Below are 17,587 nucleotides of genomic sequence, written 5' to 3' on the forward strand. Positions count from 1 at the left end.
TACATAAAAACATTCATGAAAGCATACCGGCTATGTCATACTTGGATTATTATACTAAATCCCATTTATTAGAACTCATTGTGAAACAATGGGAAACTGTGAAATGTGATTTGAATACAAATATTGGTCCCTGTGGGGTCTCAACAGTCATAAAAATATAGGAAAACCGAGCCTTGTTTAAGTTTGGAGCTGCTAATGGGGAAAGTTGTTTTTCTGAAGCTGATCTTACCCTTTCATTTAAAGCCCTGAAGATTTTGGTGTAAACTCTTTGATGACAGCTTCAGCATTTCATTTAAGCATAGTGATGATCAGCAAGGAACATGACATCACTGACCAGATTTTCTATATGGACAAAGGTTTAAAACTACTTTGTTGACTTTTTTCTCCAAACACAGGCACCAGTTGGGCTTTCTAGAGTCTATACAAATAGTAATAACAAGAATTTGAAAAGTTGGGTTCTTATTTCTTGGTTAGGCAAATATAGTTGTTTATTCCTTTTATGATTTAAATTTTTTTCATGTAATGTATATAAGAAGGAAATATTAAATATTTTAAAGTTATTTTTATAGGACAATAACATTTCATAGGCTAACATAAAATCAAGCTGCTAAATTTTACAATTTTTCTGTCCAGCAGTTTATCTATATAACTGCCCTGAGTAGATGCTAAATGCTGCTTAGCAAATGGCCCTTAGAATTTAAATATAACTCAGTAAAGCTACTCAAAAGAAAACAATTTCTCTCAGGCATGTGTAATTTTAATTAGAAGAAGGTGGGAGTCTGGTTAAATATTATCTGCTCATTTTAGTGTCATATTTCATATAAATGGGATTATTAAGGGGTTTTAACTGTGCTTGTCATAACGCATTGGAGTCCATATGATTTTTTTTTTTTTTTTGGTCAAAAAGGCAGGATTTTAAAGAGTAAAATACTCTGTCTGTTGGAGACTTGAAATACTAACTTTTAGAAAAATGAGATTGTTCCCTTGTGAAACTGAGTTTTGTGCAACCTCTCGGAATCTCAGTTTAGGTAAAGAAGCCTGTATTTCAAACCTGTTGCTCTAATCTGTTCATCGTAGTGCATTTCAAAATTGTACAAATGTGTAAAATTTGTGCTTGTGGCAGCTGCTGCTCTGAGTAGCTTTACTTTCCTTAATTTAATCCTAGCAATGGTCAAGCTATTGCATGCCCCGATCGTGAAAGGATACTTCGTTGGGATGACATAGCCTAAACAGTTTGGCTCTAAAGCCCCCTTATGTCGTGCTTCCCTTAAAATTATATTACTTTATAATATATATTGAATGATAGCTTTACAAAAACAAATTAATGAATTGATCTTTATGAAAATGACTCTTTACAGTAAGTAAAAAAGGGTTATCACAGTTTTGGTAACTTGCATGAGTTCATATTGGAAAAAAAAACCTTTCACATGTTCTTAATGACTAAACCCGCCGCGCTCGGGGGGCACGCTCAATTGTATGCTCTGAAGCAGTAGACACCGTACAGCTTATGCTTTTTGTCTGGGAAGCCCATGAAGCGCACGGCTGCCTCGGTGGGACTGCAGCGCCTTCTTGGCCTGGAGATGGGGTAGCGGACACTGCCGTCTGCCAACCAGCCTGCATCGCAGCGGTCGTATCCCAGGAGTTTCCAGGCAGCGAATATCTGGCCCACTTTGGCGATCTGAGCACCATCACTGAGACAGGCCTGCACCGCTTCGTCGTAGGTCAGCTTGGTGGGGTGGATCAGGTAGTAGAAGCGGCCTGCGGGGAGAGGGAGAGGGAGGGTTAGTGGCCCCGTCTGCATGGGAGCTTGGGGGGATGCGTGGAGCCTCAGACGGAAGTGTTCTCAGTGAAGGGAGATGTAGGGCATTGTCTGTAAAGGTCTTGAAACATAGGATGGTCAATTAAATGTAGTGCCCCCTAGGTCGTGCGCCATTAAATTAGTTTTTTTCCTGGCCCCTTAATATGTGTTCAGACGTGCCCTTTCAGAGCTGTAGAAAAGAAAAGGGGAAGGACAGATGCGGTTTCTGCTCACTAATGAGTGACTAACAGGGCCCTTCTGTGGCACTAGAGAAGACAGAATCCCATGTTGAAAGCAAGAGCTATTTAAATTCTAGCTGTAGCGAGACTGAACCCCAGCGCAAGTTTCTGGAGAGGCACAATTTGAATGTGAAAGGATCAAAAAACATTCCTGACAGAAAAGTCCATTTAAAAAAAATCAAAAGCCCTCAAGTCCTTTTCATTACAGGTATCAATAAGACATTATTCTTATTCAAAGACTACAGTATGAAAATGCAAAACATACAGGAAGTCACTTGCCATAAATTATACAGACTCAGAATGCGAACCCAGTCTTTCACTCACTAGCAGAGAGGATGGAGTTGTTTATTTTCCAACTTCCCTCCGTGGGAGCCCTGACACCTAACCATTTCTTGATCTCACAAGAAAGAGCAAGTTAGTCTCAGCCAATACTGAATAGTGTTAATTACTGGGATTCCTTCAATTTGTATTAAACATGCAAAAAGTGTATAAAGTATGACATCAACTAACTAAAGTGATACCCACTGATTGAAGATCTTTTTCAGACTTTTAGTTTCAGGTAGAATAAAATCAGACTCTCTTGTCTGATTACACATTGTAATGTGACATCCCCCTGGCCTTTATTAAACATAGATTATTGAAGTCTAAATTAATGCTTGCCAATTCTTTCTAGACTAAGAGGATGTGATTTGGAGGAAGGATAGAGGCCACTGGAACATTAATAGAGGGTTAGTTCTATCATCTATGCCCGAGGCCGGCAAACTACAGTGCACAAGTCAAATGAGGTTTTATTAGATGGAACACAGCCACACCCATCTGTTTAATATTGTTCATGGCTGTTTTTGTGTTGTAACCTACAGAGCTGCATCAAGTAGTTGCAACAGAGACCATATGGCCCACAAAGCCAAAAATATTTACTCTCTGACCCTTTATAGAAAGTGTTGATCCCTGATCCTCTGCTGTTTTCCCCAAAGCATCTTGCCAGGAACCTAATATATAAAATATCGGGGCCAGGGCTTGCCTCATGGGTTTGTGACCTGTATAGTTACACAGAGCCCCATGCTTGGTTTAATTCTCTACTGTTATCATCTTAAAATTCTTAAGTTTTGAACAGGGTGTCCACATTCGCATTTTGCACTGGGCCCCATATGTTACGTCCCTGGTTCTAGATGGAGCAAGACAGGGTGGGGACTTGTGCCGAATTCAATGAATCCATCATCAACACTGATGCAGCCTGGATCTCTCACTTCTGTTCTTACCTCCAGCATTATTTCTACTTAATTTTCTTGCCAAGTTCTCTTTATCCTGAGCTTTCTCTTTATCAGAGAGATAAAGCTCTCTTTATCCTAAGCCTTGCTGATCATCTGTGAATAAATTGACAGTGTAATTTAGAGAAGAGGAGAGCATAACACAGAAGCCGCCCTTACGTCATGGAGAGATCTATGCCCGTGGAAGCACAGAGTGGCAGCAGCATCTTTGGCAGTAAGAAAAAAGACTCCATACAACATGACAGTTAAACTATTTCATCATAACAGTTGGATGCAATAAAAGCAAAGAATAATGGAAACATGTACTTATGCTTGACGTCTGTGAATTTTTAAAAATCAGGACATTAAAGAACTTTTTATATCTGAAGCGATACTTCAAAGCTTTTTCCTTTTTTTTTTAAGTAGATAAGATTAAAAGTTTAATGTATCAGAGTACGTATTAGTCTCTGGGATAGGAAACAAGGCAGTATGGTTAATATCTTACCATTGAAGTTGGATGTAAAACAGAAAACATCGTATCTGCTTTTATCTTTGTCCCAAAACCCGTAGTTCCTGACACCAGGCACTGTGTTCTGGCCTCCGCAGGGCTCTCTTGGTTTCGTGATGGGATACTGCACAGACCCATCACTGAGCCAGCCAGCGTTGCACCAGTCCAGCCCACTCCGCCAGGCATCGTACAGTTGGTCGAAGGAGGCAATTACAGCATCCTGGTCCAGACAAGCTTGCTGTGCCTCATGAAAATTGAGATTGTAGCGCCCGAGTCGTGGAAAATAAGGGAATACCACACCTGTCCAGAAAGGAAGGCAAGGAATCGTTAGTGGCACAAGAAGTAAGAACTATGAGCAAGTCCCACTTAACTTGGGAAAAAACATAGTAGAATCTCCATCAGAAGAAGGGGCAGTTTTTGTTCAACTTGCAATATTTTCTCCTGGTCCCATTTTGCTCCTAACAGCCTCTCAGCTCTGAGCGTCTCACAGTTAGCTGATTGGTCTGATAACTTGGTGATTTACCTCTTTTGCTAAGAGTTCAACTCAAGCCTCACAATTCTCCTTTCTTAAATGATTCATCTGAAGATTATAGTTTCCAGATAGCCCTCCCTGAGGATTTACCTTTTGTATATCTAACAAAAACCTAATAAAGCAGTCTTATTTCTTGTTAATAAGACAGTTTTGTATAGTGAGGCCCCTCCACAAGAAGCATCATGGCTCTCTTATCTGTTTCTACTTTTAGTATAGCTCTTTGCCTTACTTTTTTCTGCCTGTGAACAGTGTGACTAGAATAATGACTTTCTTTTTAAAATATTTGCATTACATTTTTCAGCTTCCATATTTATGTATTGCAAACTGAAACTAAGCTTTTAAAAACATTTTATTTTGCAAATGGAGAGGGGGGACTTTCAGAAGCTTGTCCTATACAAGGTAGGAACAAAATAGACATCCTCTGATTAAGTTAATGCCAAAGAATTAAATATTTTAGAGGACAAAAACCTTTAGGAAATGTAAACACTGTGACTTGGCACTTGGCTTTGCCTGGGAAGATGTACTGGCTTTCCAAAAGCATTTCTTTCTGTCAAATAATCATGGGAGGTGATTGAGCTATCTTACAACTTTCTGCACAATTTCATTAAAGGAGAAGGATTGCATGGTAAGAAAGCAAAGTGTTAGACTTTATGAAGGACCACTGTATCAAAATGGCTCTCCCATAGTTGCTAAGATAATTAATTTTGACTGGTTATTCAAAGCTTTGCCTTGAATTTTTTAAAATAATTAGATGTAATTAATATTTTAGCATGTAGAATGTAAAAAACTGTCCAACTGACACAGTAATTTGGTGGATTATACCAAATGTGCTATTTTGTGAGTGCAGACCCTATTCAAGATGAATGCACAATTCACTGGTAGTGTAACCAGTACACAGGAAATGTTTTCTTTTATAACTTGTCCTGGAAGACCCTTCAAGAGGACATTTCAATAGCCTAAATCAAGTCGCGTCCACTGAAGGCCTCTGCAGGACACGTTTGTCCCTCCGGGGCAGTCCAGCTGGCACCATCCACTAGAGGCCGAGATCCAGGAAGGCTTCCTGATCTCATCTTGCCTCCTCAGGTTCTTGGCTGAGGGATCTGTAAGCTGAATTGGAGCCAGTGGAAGAAGGAAAAGCCTCTGTGGTTTGCCTTTGCCCCCTGCAGTGATGGGAGGATGGGGATGGGGGAAGCCCACTCCTTCTAAGAAGGGCTGTGCCCAGGCATTCAGAGAAGAGCAGAGTCTGCGCTGGAAGGAGCTGCTGTAGTTACCCTGCCCCTCACACCTGCTGTCCTCTTCCCTCAGCAATCCCAGGAATGCTGATTAAAAAGGAAAATATCTAATTTACCCAGTAGAGATTTCCTTGGCAGCTAGACCTTAAGTGAGAGAAAATATCAAAGTATCTAAACCTGAATTCAACCATTTAGGTGGAATTCCATTTTCCAAATGGCTTAAGATGGTAACAGTGGAGAATGTAGGATATTTTAACTTAATAATTTTAAAGACCTAGACAGTCTCCCAGTGCAAATTCACCAGACTGCATTTGGTAGACTCCCATAAGCACTCGGAAAATTTTTTCTTTAGTAATTTGTCCTTGATTAACCATTGAATTATGTTTGATTCAGTTCCAAATCCAGTGTAATATATTTTTGAGTTCCTTTTAAATTTAACATAATTTCAGGCAAAGTCAAAGTGAAATCCTATATTAAAATTTTACTATTTTTCAATTGTAAGAATAAATGGTCAACTTATTATTATAGTAACTCCAAGGATTTACTTAGCAGATTTTAATTAATGTTTGATGCTGCTAGAAAGAACACATTCCAAGTAAATTAAAGTCGACTTCTATGTCTTCACCAACATTTAAAAGTTTCACTGTATTGTACACATTTAGTGCACACATTTCAACAATCACATGTTTTGTACAAGTGAGGTCATTTCTGGAACTACATGTTTGTTAGTATTTTATTTATTTACTTATTTTACTTCCAGCTAGTTAAGATTTCAACAGCTAAGACTATAATTGCAGAAACCTTCTTGGCTTTATGGAAGAATGTGCAATTCCTACAGTTGAGTTATGGAGCGAATGGTGATTGCTTTCATCTGGCATCGCAAAAATAAGAAAAGTTTAATTTTCATTTGTGAGAAGGAAGGGTGTATGATTACTTTCCAAGTATGATAATTTTATACTTAGATATCAAAGTATGTAATCAGAAGCTCTTTACTTTTCCATGAAGGGCTGGTATGCATCACTACAAAGGGGATTAATAAGGATGATACAACACATGGAAAAGAATAATATCACATGATGTGAGTAGTTTAGTCAATTGAAATATGTTTTAAAAACACATTCTTTAAGATAGAATTGCACAGTTCCATTCATCCTAGTTGTTGGCAAATATCAACTTGTTGGACATATGAAAAGTTTTCATGCCATGGTACATGTAAAAAGTAAAGGAAATTTCAGTAACTCCGTAAAGTAAGTATTTTTGGTAATAAAAAGGTAAAGACCATGCAACACAATTTTACCTCCCTCAGTGCCTCTCAGAGTGCCTAGAAGCGCTATGTACACATCTGAAATTAGTTTTCCATTTCTGAAAGTTCTCAGACTATGGTTTTGTGGATTTGGCCCAATTTTCATCAATGGAAGTCCAATACAATGGAAGGTGGGAAGCACAAATACCACGTTTTTCATATCATTATCTAAGTAGGTGTTGATTGCTCAGATGAATTCTGTAGCCCAGGCTAATTAAGCATGTCTAATGATACTCTCTGTGTTACATTCATATCAGGCTTGTCTCTTGCTGGGTGCTGTTTCTAGCAGTGTGAGTGGCTGGTAGTAATCAGAGGGCTTTACCCTATCCAGGATTCTATGTGAAAAAAATTGTATTTCCACAACTAATTCCCACTTACACATGGGTCAGTCTTTCAAAAGGACTTAGTTTTTTTTTTTTTAATCACTGTGATATGAAAAATAGATCTTAAATCACAACTAAGATAAACACTTAACTCCATGATGGCACAGCCCTTGCCTGTCTTCGTCTCCACTGTATCCTCAGCATAGGAGAGTGAATGAATGAATGAGTGTTGCTGTAGAACATGTGAGGTCTTCCCTCATTGTGAGTCTCTATCTACCCTTCTAGCAAGTTTTATTTAGTTAGTCTCTATAATCAGACATTTTAATGCGGGAACACAGAGCCACAGTGGCTTTGAGTAAAGCATGTTTTAAAAAGTTTATTCCAGAGAAATTTTTGTTAGAAATTACACTTACCATAATTCTCTATGAAGAGACTAGCTTTTTAGAATTTTGAAGAAATTGTCTTTTTAGAATTTTGCCTGTAGAATGAACTTTTTTTTTTTTTTTGATTTATAATGAAACTGTTCTGCAGGTTTATCTTACAGGGAAAGAAACAAGGATGAAAAGATTAATGGGCAAGAGCAAATTACAGAGAAGCAGGAGACCTCTACATGTGTGGAACTATAGCTTTATTATTAACTGTCAGAGTTGTTACACTAGTAACTGGGTTTTTTAATTTTTATTAAAGGATTTTACTTACTTGACTTCCCAAATAAATTGTTTTTGTTCTTTTATTCATGGAAAATAAAATTTGATTTTTTAAAAATTGAAAGAAAAATCACAACTAAGAGCAAGGCATTGTGCTCAGCACTGTAGGATACCTTGAGTTTGGGGTGTGGCCTCTTCCTGCAAAGAGTCTATGACTTGATATATATATCATATATAAATCTGAATCCAAGATAGAATAAAATCTTTAAAATACAAACCATACAGTTTGGACATCTTGAAGAAGAAGGATTTTTTCCTAATTGGAAAAATTCTTTGAAGGACATAGCATCTAATCTGGTATTAAAGGGCCAATATGATTAAAGACATTGTACAATTACAGTTGGAAAGGCAGCTTAATCATGACATTTAAAATGATATGCTTCCCTGGTCTTATTTATGCATCTTAGAAGATCAACAAGAAGCTGGAGTGCAGCTTGCTTGCCCGATTGGTAGATGGTCACATGTAAGGATGTAATTGCAAAGGTCAGAACCTGGAATAAAAGCTAATAAATGGTGACCACAAAGTATCTCTTGCTTCATGTGGTTTACCATAGCCTTCACCTCTTATGTATGTAATTGCTGCACCTGGAACATCTACCCCAGACTATGTGGAAATTGTCAAGTTCCTCACAATGTCCATCCTCAGGTTGGCAACCAAGGTTCCTCAGATTTTATTCTGTAATAGTACTGTGGCTATCTTAAAAATTTTTTTGTAACTTTATTTTAAAATATTACTTCTTGGGGAAGGGTATAGCTCAGTGACAGAGTGCATGCTTAGCATGCATGAGGTCCTGGTTCAATCCCCAGTACAGTACCTCCATTTAAAATAAATAAATAAATAAATAAATAAATAAATAAATAAATAAATAAATAAATAAACCTTATTACCTCCCCCCCAAAATAAAACACGATTTTTTACCTCATATTGAAGTATATATAGATAACATGATGTCCTGAGTTTTTCTTGAAAATTACAGTGGGAGTAGGAGTAAATAAAGCAAAATAAAATGAGATTGGCTATATCATGACATTTTTTGAAGCTGGGTGATGCTTTTGGGGAATCATTATACTAATCTTTGTACTTTTTGAAATGTTTGAAATTGGTTATAGTAAAAAGGTAAAAATTTTTTATCATACCCTGTTGCCAAGCTGAGCCTTAAACCAGTCAAGCTGGATGCTGTCTGTGGCATCTGTGATTCACGTTTTGGCCTTGGAAGAGTTTCTCCCTCATACCTGTGGTGTCCTCTTTCCTGCTTTGTCGTGCTCTTTACCCTTTGAAAGAACCAGGTTCACCTTTCATGACCAAAATCAATTATCTCTTCTTTTGGCGTGCTTTCCACAGCCCCTCCACTGCATGCACACTTTTTTGTATTTGAAAATATAAACCCAATGTATCAGTCACCGATAAACTATTTACTGAGTATCAACTTTGTTTTTGGCACTTGACTGCCTTCAAGTAGATCCTGTTTAGCAGATGAAGTCAGATGAGTGTGCAAATATTTACAAAACAAAAGGTGAATAGAGCTATAATGGAAATCTGTATATAGTGCTCTTGAAAACATTAAAACTGGGGGGAGGTGGGGTGCTCAGGGTAGAGCTGATATTTAATCTTATTCTTGAAGGATTATATTTTCTTCAGTTGTTCAGAAATGGATTCATGTATATAATGTAAAATGTGAAAATGTCAGTTATTTCAGGACAGATCCTCTGGTTAATGACTATTTCCACCCCTTCCACAGTACACAAGAGAGATGGAAAAACACCCTCTGCAGTGAGGGAAATTTAACAGCTGCCATAGGCACATTTAATGCAGTATGGCCAAAGGACAGTTCCTAGGTCATCTCCCAAGTAACTTTGGGGCCCTTAAGAATCCTTAGAAAACAGAAGAACTGAAGCTGCCAAACATCGCTGCCTTTCTGCGACCTCCATCCCCCCCACCCTGCAACAGAAATGTTCTCTTTCCTGCACCCTCCCCAGATCCTAGCAGACAAAAGCATAGGCTTCATCAGTGCCCTTGGTATCCAATTCCAGCTCTACTCTACCCCTTACTCCTAGCCGTGTTACCTTAGACAGGGAGCTTTCTCTAAGTCTCATCTGTCAAGGGAGGATTACTGAAAGTGAGCAAAATAAATAGTGTATTTGATTAGAGCAATTTGTTTGTACCTAGTTAGTTTACCAAATTCTACCTTATTTTAAAGTTTTTACTTTTGAAAGTCTCTTAGAATCTTTAATAGACTGTAAGATTGCTGAATAAAAGGAACCAAGAGTTGGAATTTTTTTGTGTCTCGTGGCACCAAAACAGCACTTGTAAAGAATATTTATCAATTACATTGGTTTCTTGGACATATTGACTTAAGTCACATGCATATGTATTATGTGGTAGAGAAGTGTTCCAAAAGAATGGAAAACATGGAGATTTGGGAGAGTGCAAGGCCTAGGCAGGAAAAATCCCTCCTCTTACAGTTCCCTCAGCATCTCTAATTGTACCTTAAAGGACATCTCCTTTGACCCTCCAGTGTATTGTCCTCTTAACACGTGCTGAATCTTCTTTTCAAACAAAGGGAGAGCAGGGTTCATGCTCAAAGCCATACTTGAAGCAGGTATTCAGTTATAATTTAGAAATATCTTGTGTTCATTATATTTATTTTTATGGTTTCCTTCTATTTCTGGCAAGTTATACTAGTTTCTATTTATTTAAAATTTATTTTAAAATAAATGTAGGGAGATAATAAATATGGCATGTAAATTACTTAAGGTTATGAAGTACTGTGGTATATAAACATAGGCTTTTAGAAGAAAACATAACTTAGCAGATAATATAGTTCATTCATAGATGAGGACGCCAAAGTACAATAAGGATAAGTAACTTGCTCTGGTTTCAAAACTTACTCTGGCAAAGTTGGGACTAATGTAAGCATCTTGTTAGTACTAGTTCAAGGCTCTGTCCTTTGCCTGATGGCCTGATGCCCCTTTGATAAAAATAAACTGACCTGCAATTAATATTTGATGATTGTCTTCTCTAAGCCAACTGCTTCTTTCATCCTGAATAATACCAATGTTCATGGATATTAAAGTGAATCAATAAAAACTGAAAGGACAAGGTGGCATGCAATCAGGAGCCAAGAACTACAACCAAGAGCGACAAGAGAAGGTCACGGAAATGCACTTTACAACACCGTGCAATGTATCATGCAATGTATCAGATACGTATAATAAACGTGCATACATGTGATGGTACTCTGTGGGATTCAGAAGGTCAGATCTTCAGGTATGTGATAGTGGATCAAACATATATTTTTCCAAAAGCCACAAATCTGCGCTGGAATGTGAAAGGAGTTTCTAGCAAACACACACTGATAGTTTACGCACATAAGGAAGAAAAGCATTTTGTCAATGCAGCCAAAATGCACCCTTCAGTGTAAAGAAACACTGAAATTTGTGAATATAAGATATAAAATATCTTGAGATACATGGGGAACTAAGGAGAAGAGTTTTCCTGCTAGCAAGGCATAGAGGTGGGTGTTGGGCAGAGAGGAGACAGGATGGCACAGCTATGTTTTATTGTTTAGCTGTATATGTTTTGGTCTTTGAACCTACTGAATATATTACATATTTAAGAAAATTCCCCCTGAAATGAACATTTGGTACTCAATGTCTAAGAGACTCTGGACTATTAAAAAAATTACTTCTCCATAAGAATATTTAAATAAATCTAGAGGTGACTTTTTTTTTTTAAGTTTTCAGTTACTTTACAGAATACAGTTAAATGTATTTTAGTGAGCAGTTGTCCTTCACAAAACTTGCCATTTATTTTGAAACTGCGATAATTTTAGAAGTGTAATAAAAAAGCCTCCACTCTGAATTTCTCAATAACTGTGTAATGAGATTTAAATTTTGAATGGCATAAAGCACTTTCTGAATATTGTAATTCAGTTCCACTGCACGTTTCTCCTACTTGCAAATAGCTTCAGTTTTGCATATAACCACTGTGTATACATTTCAAATATGAGAGCTGGAATGGTAGACAAACTGCAAAATAGAAAAGAACAGAAAAACATGCTATATGTGGACTTTTGGTTTCTCATATCAGTCCTGTGGTAACCACTAGACATTCCTTGTCATGGAAAAAAAAAAAGCAATGATTAATTATCAAAGTTTAACATGATGTATGGATACTTACCTTGTAAATCTAACGCTACCACAGCGGTGTCATCTTCTAATCCTTCAATCACCTCACACTTATATCTCCCATAGTCCTCCAGGGTAAGTTCTGTGATCACCAGAGAAGCATCGTTGTCACTGCCTCCTTTCAGAAACACTCTGCCCTGGTAGCCTCCATAGGTTTTCTTGTGGTATCCCATGGAAACAAAAACGTCCACTTCCTTGAGGTAATCTGAAGTTAGCTTGGTCCACTTAATTCGGATTTTGTGGGTTCCTGAGGCTAACGCAGTAGGGTCTCGGTAAAATTTACATGGCAGTGTAACATTGCCACCTCTATGTGAGAACACCTTGGCTTGTTCTGCTTCCACGAGGAGACGGGGGCCATTTTCTGCTATAATTAGAAAGGGAAAAGAAAAGAGCTGTTAATAACGCTTTGGGAATTTTTAAAATACGTAATACACTGCCTACACAGGGTGCCTGACAAAGTAGCATTGGTGACAAGCTTCTCTGTGTTGTTGAACAGTGACCGCCCTTGAACCACGTGGAAAGCTACCTCTGGTACCTAGAGGGCATCTACAAGGTAGTCGTGGCTTTTGAACTGCTGGGAAAAGGAAGGGTGTGTATCATAATCGATGAGAAATACTGGCTATCAGACTCCATAGTCATCTGATGACTTCATCATAAATGACTGATAGATCATCATAAAATCTATTTTTCTTCCTCATTAAATGTCAAAAATGTAGAAGCAAGTGAAATGACAGAGAACTGTGACTGTTTCATCAATGCAAAGCAAAAAGTTCAAGCTAGGTAAACTGACCTCTTTCCAGCTGAGCTATCTAACACATGAAGTCTGTATTATATTCCCGGGAAGACTACCCAGCAACATGGGTAGCCTTCATTGTACTCTTCTGGCCAAAGAACTTAGAATGTCCTCCCACCTCTGGCTTCCATTCAGATACACACCTACGATATACTATTCTAGAGTGTTTCAAGCAACATGTATGTATTTTATTTTCACACAAAGGCTAGACATCAGAAAAGTGTTTTTAGTGAATGCTTTGGAAGAAAAAAAAAACTCCAGATTTTGAAATATAGTCCTCAAATCTTGAATGTTAGAAGTGTATCCAAGGTTATATTTATTTTCTGAAGAACCGGATACTTACTTATTTCTTTATTCCCTTATACCTCCTTCTGTGCGCCTCTCCCCACCCCGCCCTCCACTTTCGGCTGTGCCTGGTTTTACAGGCTCCCGTCTCTTGGCTCCTGCCTTGCCTTGCCCTTTTGCTTCCCTCCTCCCGCCTCCAAGGACTTTACTGCCTTCCTGAGAGCACCGAGATATTCCTAGCCTGCCAAGTCAGCAGGGCTGCCCGGCCCTGGAGAGCCAGCTGTTATTTTCAGATCTTGGCTTTCTCTGGGGTTTCCCCTGGTTCGCTCATTGTGCTTTTGACCTTGACAAGGTCTCTTGAGGATGCGCAAGCTTTGAAAATGAGAAAGTGATACCAGAACTCCTGCATACACGCACCTTCTCATCCACACACAGCTTGCAAAGGCTGCCAAAGCTGCCTTTCAAGCAGCCCTTCCAGCCTCAGGCCAGAGGTACTGAATAAACCATCATGAATCATTTCAGGTACACAGGTCATCAGGGAGAGTAGCCCGTCATCTCCAGACGGACCTCAACACTTAGTTGTTCAGTGGCATATGCAGGGTGCAGATTTTACAATGAAGTGTCCAAAAATAGACACAGGTTCCGTTTTTATCATACAGCAAGCAGAACTGATACTGAAAAATGAACATATTTATGTCAGCCCCAATCCTCAGAAACTGAAAAGTTTAACCACTTTTAAAGCCATCAATGCCCCCACTTTGAATAGATCATAAAATGAAACGACAGTGGCTTAATTAAAATGAATCACAAATTCAGCTTATTAAGCATTTCCTTTAGATTCTATTCTTTATCTTCTTACTTAGGACTATAGAATCTTAAGAAATACCTATCCAACTATACCCTACGTATAGTATTCCCCCTTCAATCAATAACAGGTTCTCCCTGAATATTTCTGGTGTCTTCTTTCTGGGAGGAGGAGAGGGTGCTGTTGACTAAGTGCTCAGCAGTGCCTGAGGCCCTAGGGAACATCTGTCTATCCAGTGCCTTGGGAGGACACCTGGAGCTGGGCCTTCCCACGCTGGGACTTGACTCTAGACGTGACTCAAAAGCTACAAGAGGTTGCAGTTTCCTGATTCTCTCAAGCTTTTTACTTTAAACTCAAAACTAATGCCCAAATGCCCTGGGCTAGGGGATATTACAGTAGTTAGGAACAAGCTTTCATGTGAAAGAGATCTGGTTCTCTTGAGTTTGCTAGCTCTGTAGCCTTGAGCAAATTGTGTAAGCCCTGAGCCCCAATTTCCTTACGTGTGAATTGGGGATAGTAATGTCTACTCTATCTAGTTGACCTAATAGACACATAAAGCACTTAGAATTACGGCAGACCCAAAGTAAGTGTGCACTCCACTGCTAACTGCTCCTACGGATGAGTTTTTCCAGTGTTTCTCACATATGATACTGCCTGACATTGGGCATAATTTTGGCATATGTTAACCTTCCATAGTTTCACTTACTTACAAAGTGTTGAACCATGTGGAGTAATATAATAACATAAAATGCCACCTGTGTGATATAGGAAACTTGGAAATTATTGTGTGGTTTAGCATAATCATACGGTATTCCAAAATGAATACAAGGCCTGAGTGTTTTATAAATTAAAGAGTTAAGACAAAGATCAGAACTCTCGTACAAGGGACTGAGACTTCTAATTTTTTTCTGAGGTTAACTGTAAATCATCTTGTAGTATTTTAGAAGTGAAACTTCTGATTTTTTTTAGGTACTATTTACTTATATTCCAGCATTGTGAGTAGATGATGACTTATGTGGCATAATGTTGAAAATAGAGCAGACACCAAAAATCCACTGGCTTCCCACAAAATAATTTTCTAATGAGCCTGCCAGAACATATAAATTTCCACCATTCTTATTTTGGGGGTGGCTGGGTTGTTGAGGTACTAGATGCCAGAAGGCCCTGGCTGAAATTCAGAGAACCCCAAGAAAGATGTGTAATGTGTGACACTTTGAGTGAATGAGGGCCATTACGTTAGCCTAAATACCCAACATGGCCTTTAGAACAATGTTTTTTGTCAGTTTGCTTGCTTTTAGAGGCCTGACACTGCAGATTATAAAGCACTGAGCATTGCTGGCAGGAGTGGCCTGTTGCAGAACAGGTAAGATGTAGGAAAGAGCCCTAGGTTCTGTTGCAGGCTCTACCAGGGCTTAGCTGTTTGAGTGACAGGTCTACGGCATGAGAACATTGAGCTTAAGATGCTTATCAGGATCCCTATGGCAGTTTGTTACGATAGGGATCAGCCAGGAGACACGTAAGCTGGAGGGGGAGAGGGCAGGGACAAAGAGCAGAAAAGGGACCAGAGAATGGTGATGACAAACTTTGTACAGTCTTCCCTAGAGTAGGTCTCTCTCTCTCTTTTTTTAAACATTGCTTTTTTTTTTTAAATTTTAATTTATTTTTATTTTTGGGGGGAGGCTAATTAGGTTTACTTGTTTATTTATTTCTAGAGGAGGTACTGGAACTTGAACCCAGGACCTTGTGTATGCTAAGCATGTGCTCTGTCTCTGTCACTTAAGCCCCTCCGCCTGGAGGAAGTTGTGAATGTGATCATTGGATTCAAAAAACTGGATCAGTTTGAAATTAATGTTTAAGTCAAAATTGTTCAATCAACAGGGCAGTTGTAAAGCAAATAAAATACAAAAGATTACAATAAACCTTGATCATCAGAATAAGTATCACTTGGTTTCCTTTTGAAAAAAAAACGTGAAAGATTAGAGAACACTAAGCAGCATACATGTGCTTATTTGGGTGGTACTGAACTTTTTTTTAAAGTTCAATTTGTGAGTTACAGGAATTTTATATTTCTATTAGTGAGTGTCAATGACAGCGACTTAAAAGATTTGATGCCCTTCAATGACCACAGTTGTCTCCAGGGAAAACAGCGGGGCTTCATTATTATTTTACAGATTCTGCTGTGCAATCCAGAGGACTTCATTCAGTTTCACCAAATTATGAAAGCAAAGGCATGACCGAACAACTGGTCTTTGTATTGCTATGTAATTTAGATGAAGTCTTTTAAACGATAGGGCAAAAACAACTAGTTGCAGAAAAACAACTTAGAAATATGGAATTGGCCTGTTACCTACTGTTCTTACTTCTATTAAAAGTGTGATCATTTTGGGGGAGGAGGGCAGTTCACTGCCAAAGAAATAGAGGTGACAGAAAAGAAAAGTGTTATGGGTAAAAGTTTGTCTTTTAAAAAATAAGTGATTTTTTGGATTGTACGAAATAACCAGTCTTGGTGTTGATTACTTTCTCACTGGTGTATAATGAAAGGAGCCTCCAGGCTTTTGGATTTTCTAGACCAATCAAATGTAAAAAACCTCAGACAACGAAACTAAGGACTGTAATTAAGATGGTTAAACAAGGACATTAAAAATACCCGCTCCCAAGAAAAACTTCCCCTACCATCATTTGATTATTTTTTATTCTGATAAAATATGTATAACATAAGATTTGCCATTTTAACCATTTTTAAGTATACAGTTCAGTGGCATTACTTTCACATTGTTGTGCAACCACCACCACTATCCATTTCCGAAACTTTTTTCATCACTTCAAACAGAAAGCTCATTCCTCGCTGACATTCCAAACTGGTAGGTAGACACTCAAGTGTCAGCTGCATGATGAGTCATTTGAAAAAACTGTGCAAGATTTAAAAAATGGTTCCTTATTTTTGTGGCATTTGTTATCACTCTGGCGGGTTGGGATGTGTAAGACTAACACTTTGGAAGGTGTTACTTCCCTGCAGGTAGCCACACCTGCCCAAGGCTGAACATCCAGGATGGATTTGTATCCTTACGGCTGTGCTTACCGCAGTCTGCTGAGAACACTGTCTCCCTAGTCCATCCATGTCCTGTTATATTGCTCCTCCAGCATCAACACAGTGCCTGGCGTGTTGATAGTGTCTGTGACTGAAATAGACTAGTGCTGCCCAGAGCCTGTGCTCAGCTCTGGCAGGAGACGTGGGCCCCTGCACTGGCTTTATACTGTGATACAGCTCTAAAATGAAAGTACTTTATAAAAACAAATATGCATATAAAAGGCACAATATCTAAAAAGAATACATAATTTAGACACTTGTTTCTCACTGTATCTTACACATTACATTTGAGTAGGATACATAATTTAGGAAACAATTGATAAGTATTAACTTTTAACTCATTAAGTTTTAACTGTTTATAATTACAGTCAGCCCCTCCCTGTCTGTGGGTTCTTCATTTGGGGATTCAACCAATCCAGGTTGGAAAATATTTAAAAGCTAAATTCCAGAATGTTCCAAAAATCAAACCTTGAGTTTGCTGTGTGCCCAGCAATTATTTACATAGCACTTACATTGTATTTACAGCTATTGACCTAACA

At 38.4% G+C, this 17,587-nt stretch overlaps 1 protein-coding gene across 2 annotated transcripts in view; it reads right to left on the reverse strand.

The window, feature by feature from the left end:
• Positions 1-1,321: 1,321 nt before the first annotated feature.
• HAPLN1 (hyaluronan and proteoglycan link protein 1) overlaps positions 1,322-17,587 on the reverse strand; it is a 69,062-nt gene continuing 52,796 nt past the window's right edge. For both annotated transcript variants that reach the window (XM_010982004.3, XM_064482174.1), the window contains 3 exons: positions 12,070-12,441; positions 3,790-4,092; positions 1,322-1,758 (listed from right to left, as the gene is read on the reverse strand). In XM_010982004.3, coding sequence (XP_010980306.1) covers positions 1,469-1,758; positions 3,790-4,092; positions 12,070-12,441 — 965 coding nt within the window. In that variant the 3' untranslated portion in view covers positions 1,322-1,468. The remainder of the gene's footprint in view (positions 1,759-3,789; positions 4,093-12,069; positions 12,442-17,587) is intronic.

The sequence above is a fragment of the Camelus dromedarius genome, chromosome 3 (genome assembly GCF_036321535.1).
Source record: "Camelus dromedarius isolate mCamDro1 chromosome 3, mCamDro1.pat, whole genome shotgun sequence".
NCBI lineage: Eukaryota > Metazoa > Chordata > Mammalia > Artiodactyla > Camelidae > Camelus > Camelus dromedarius.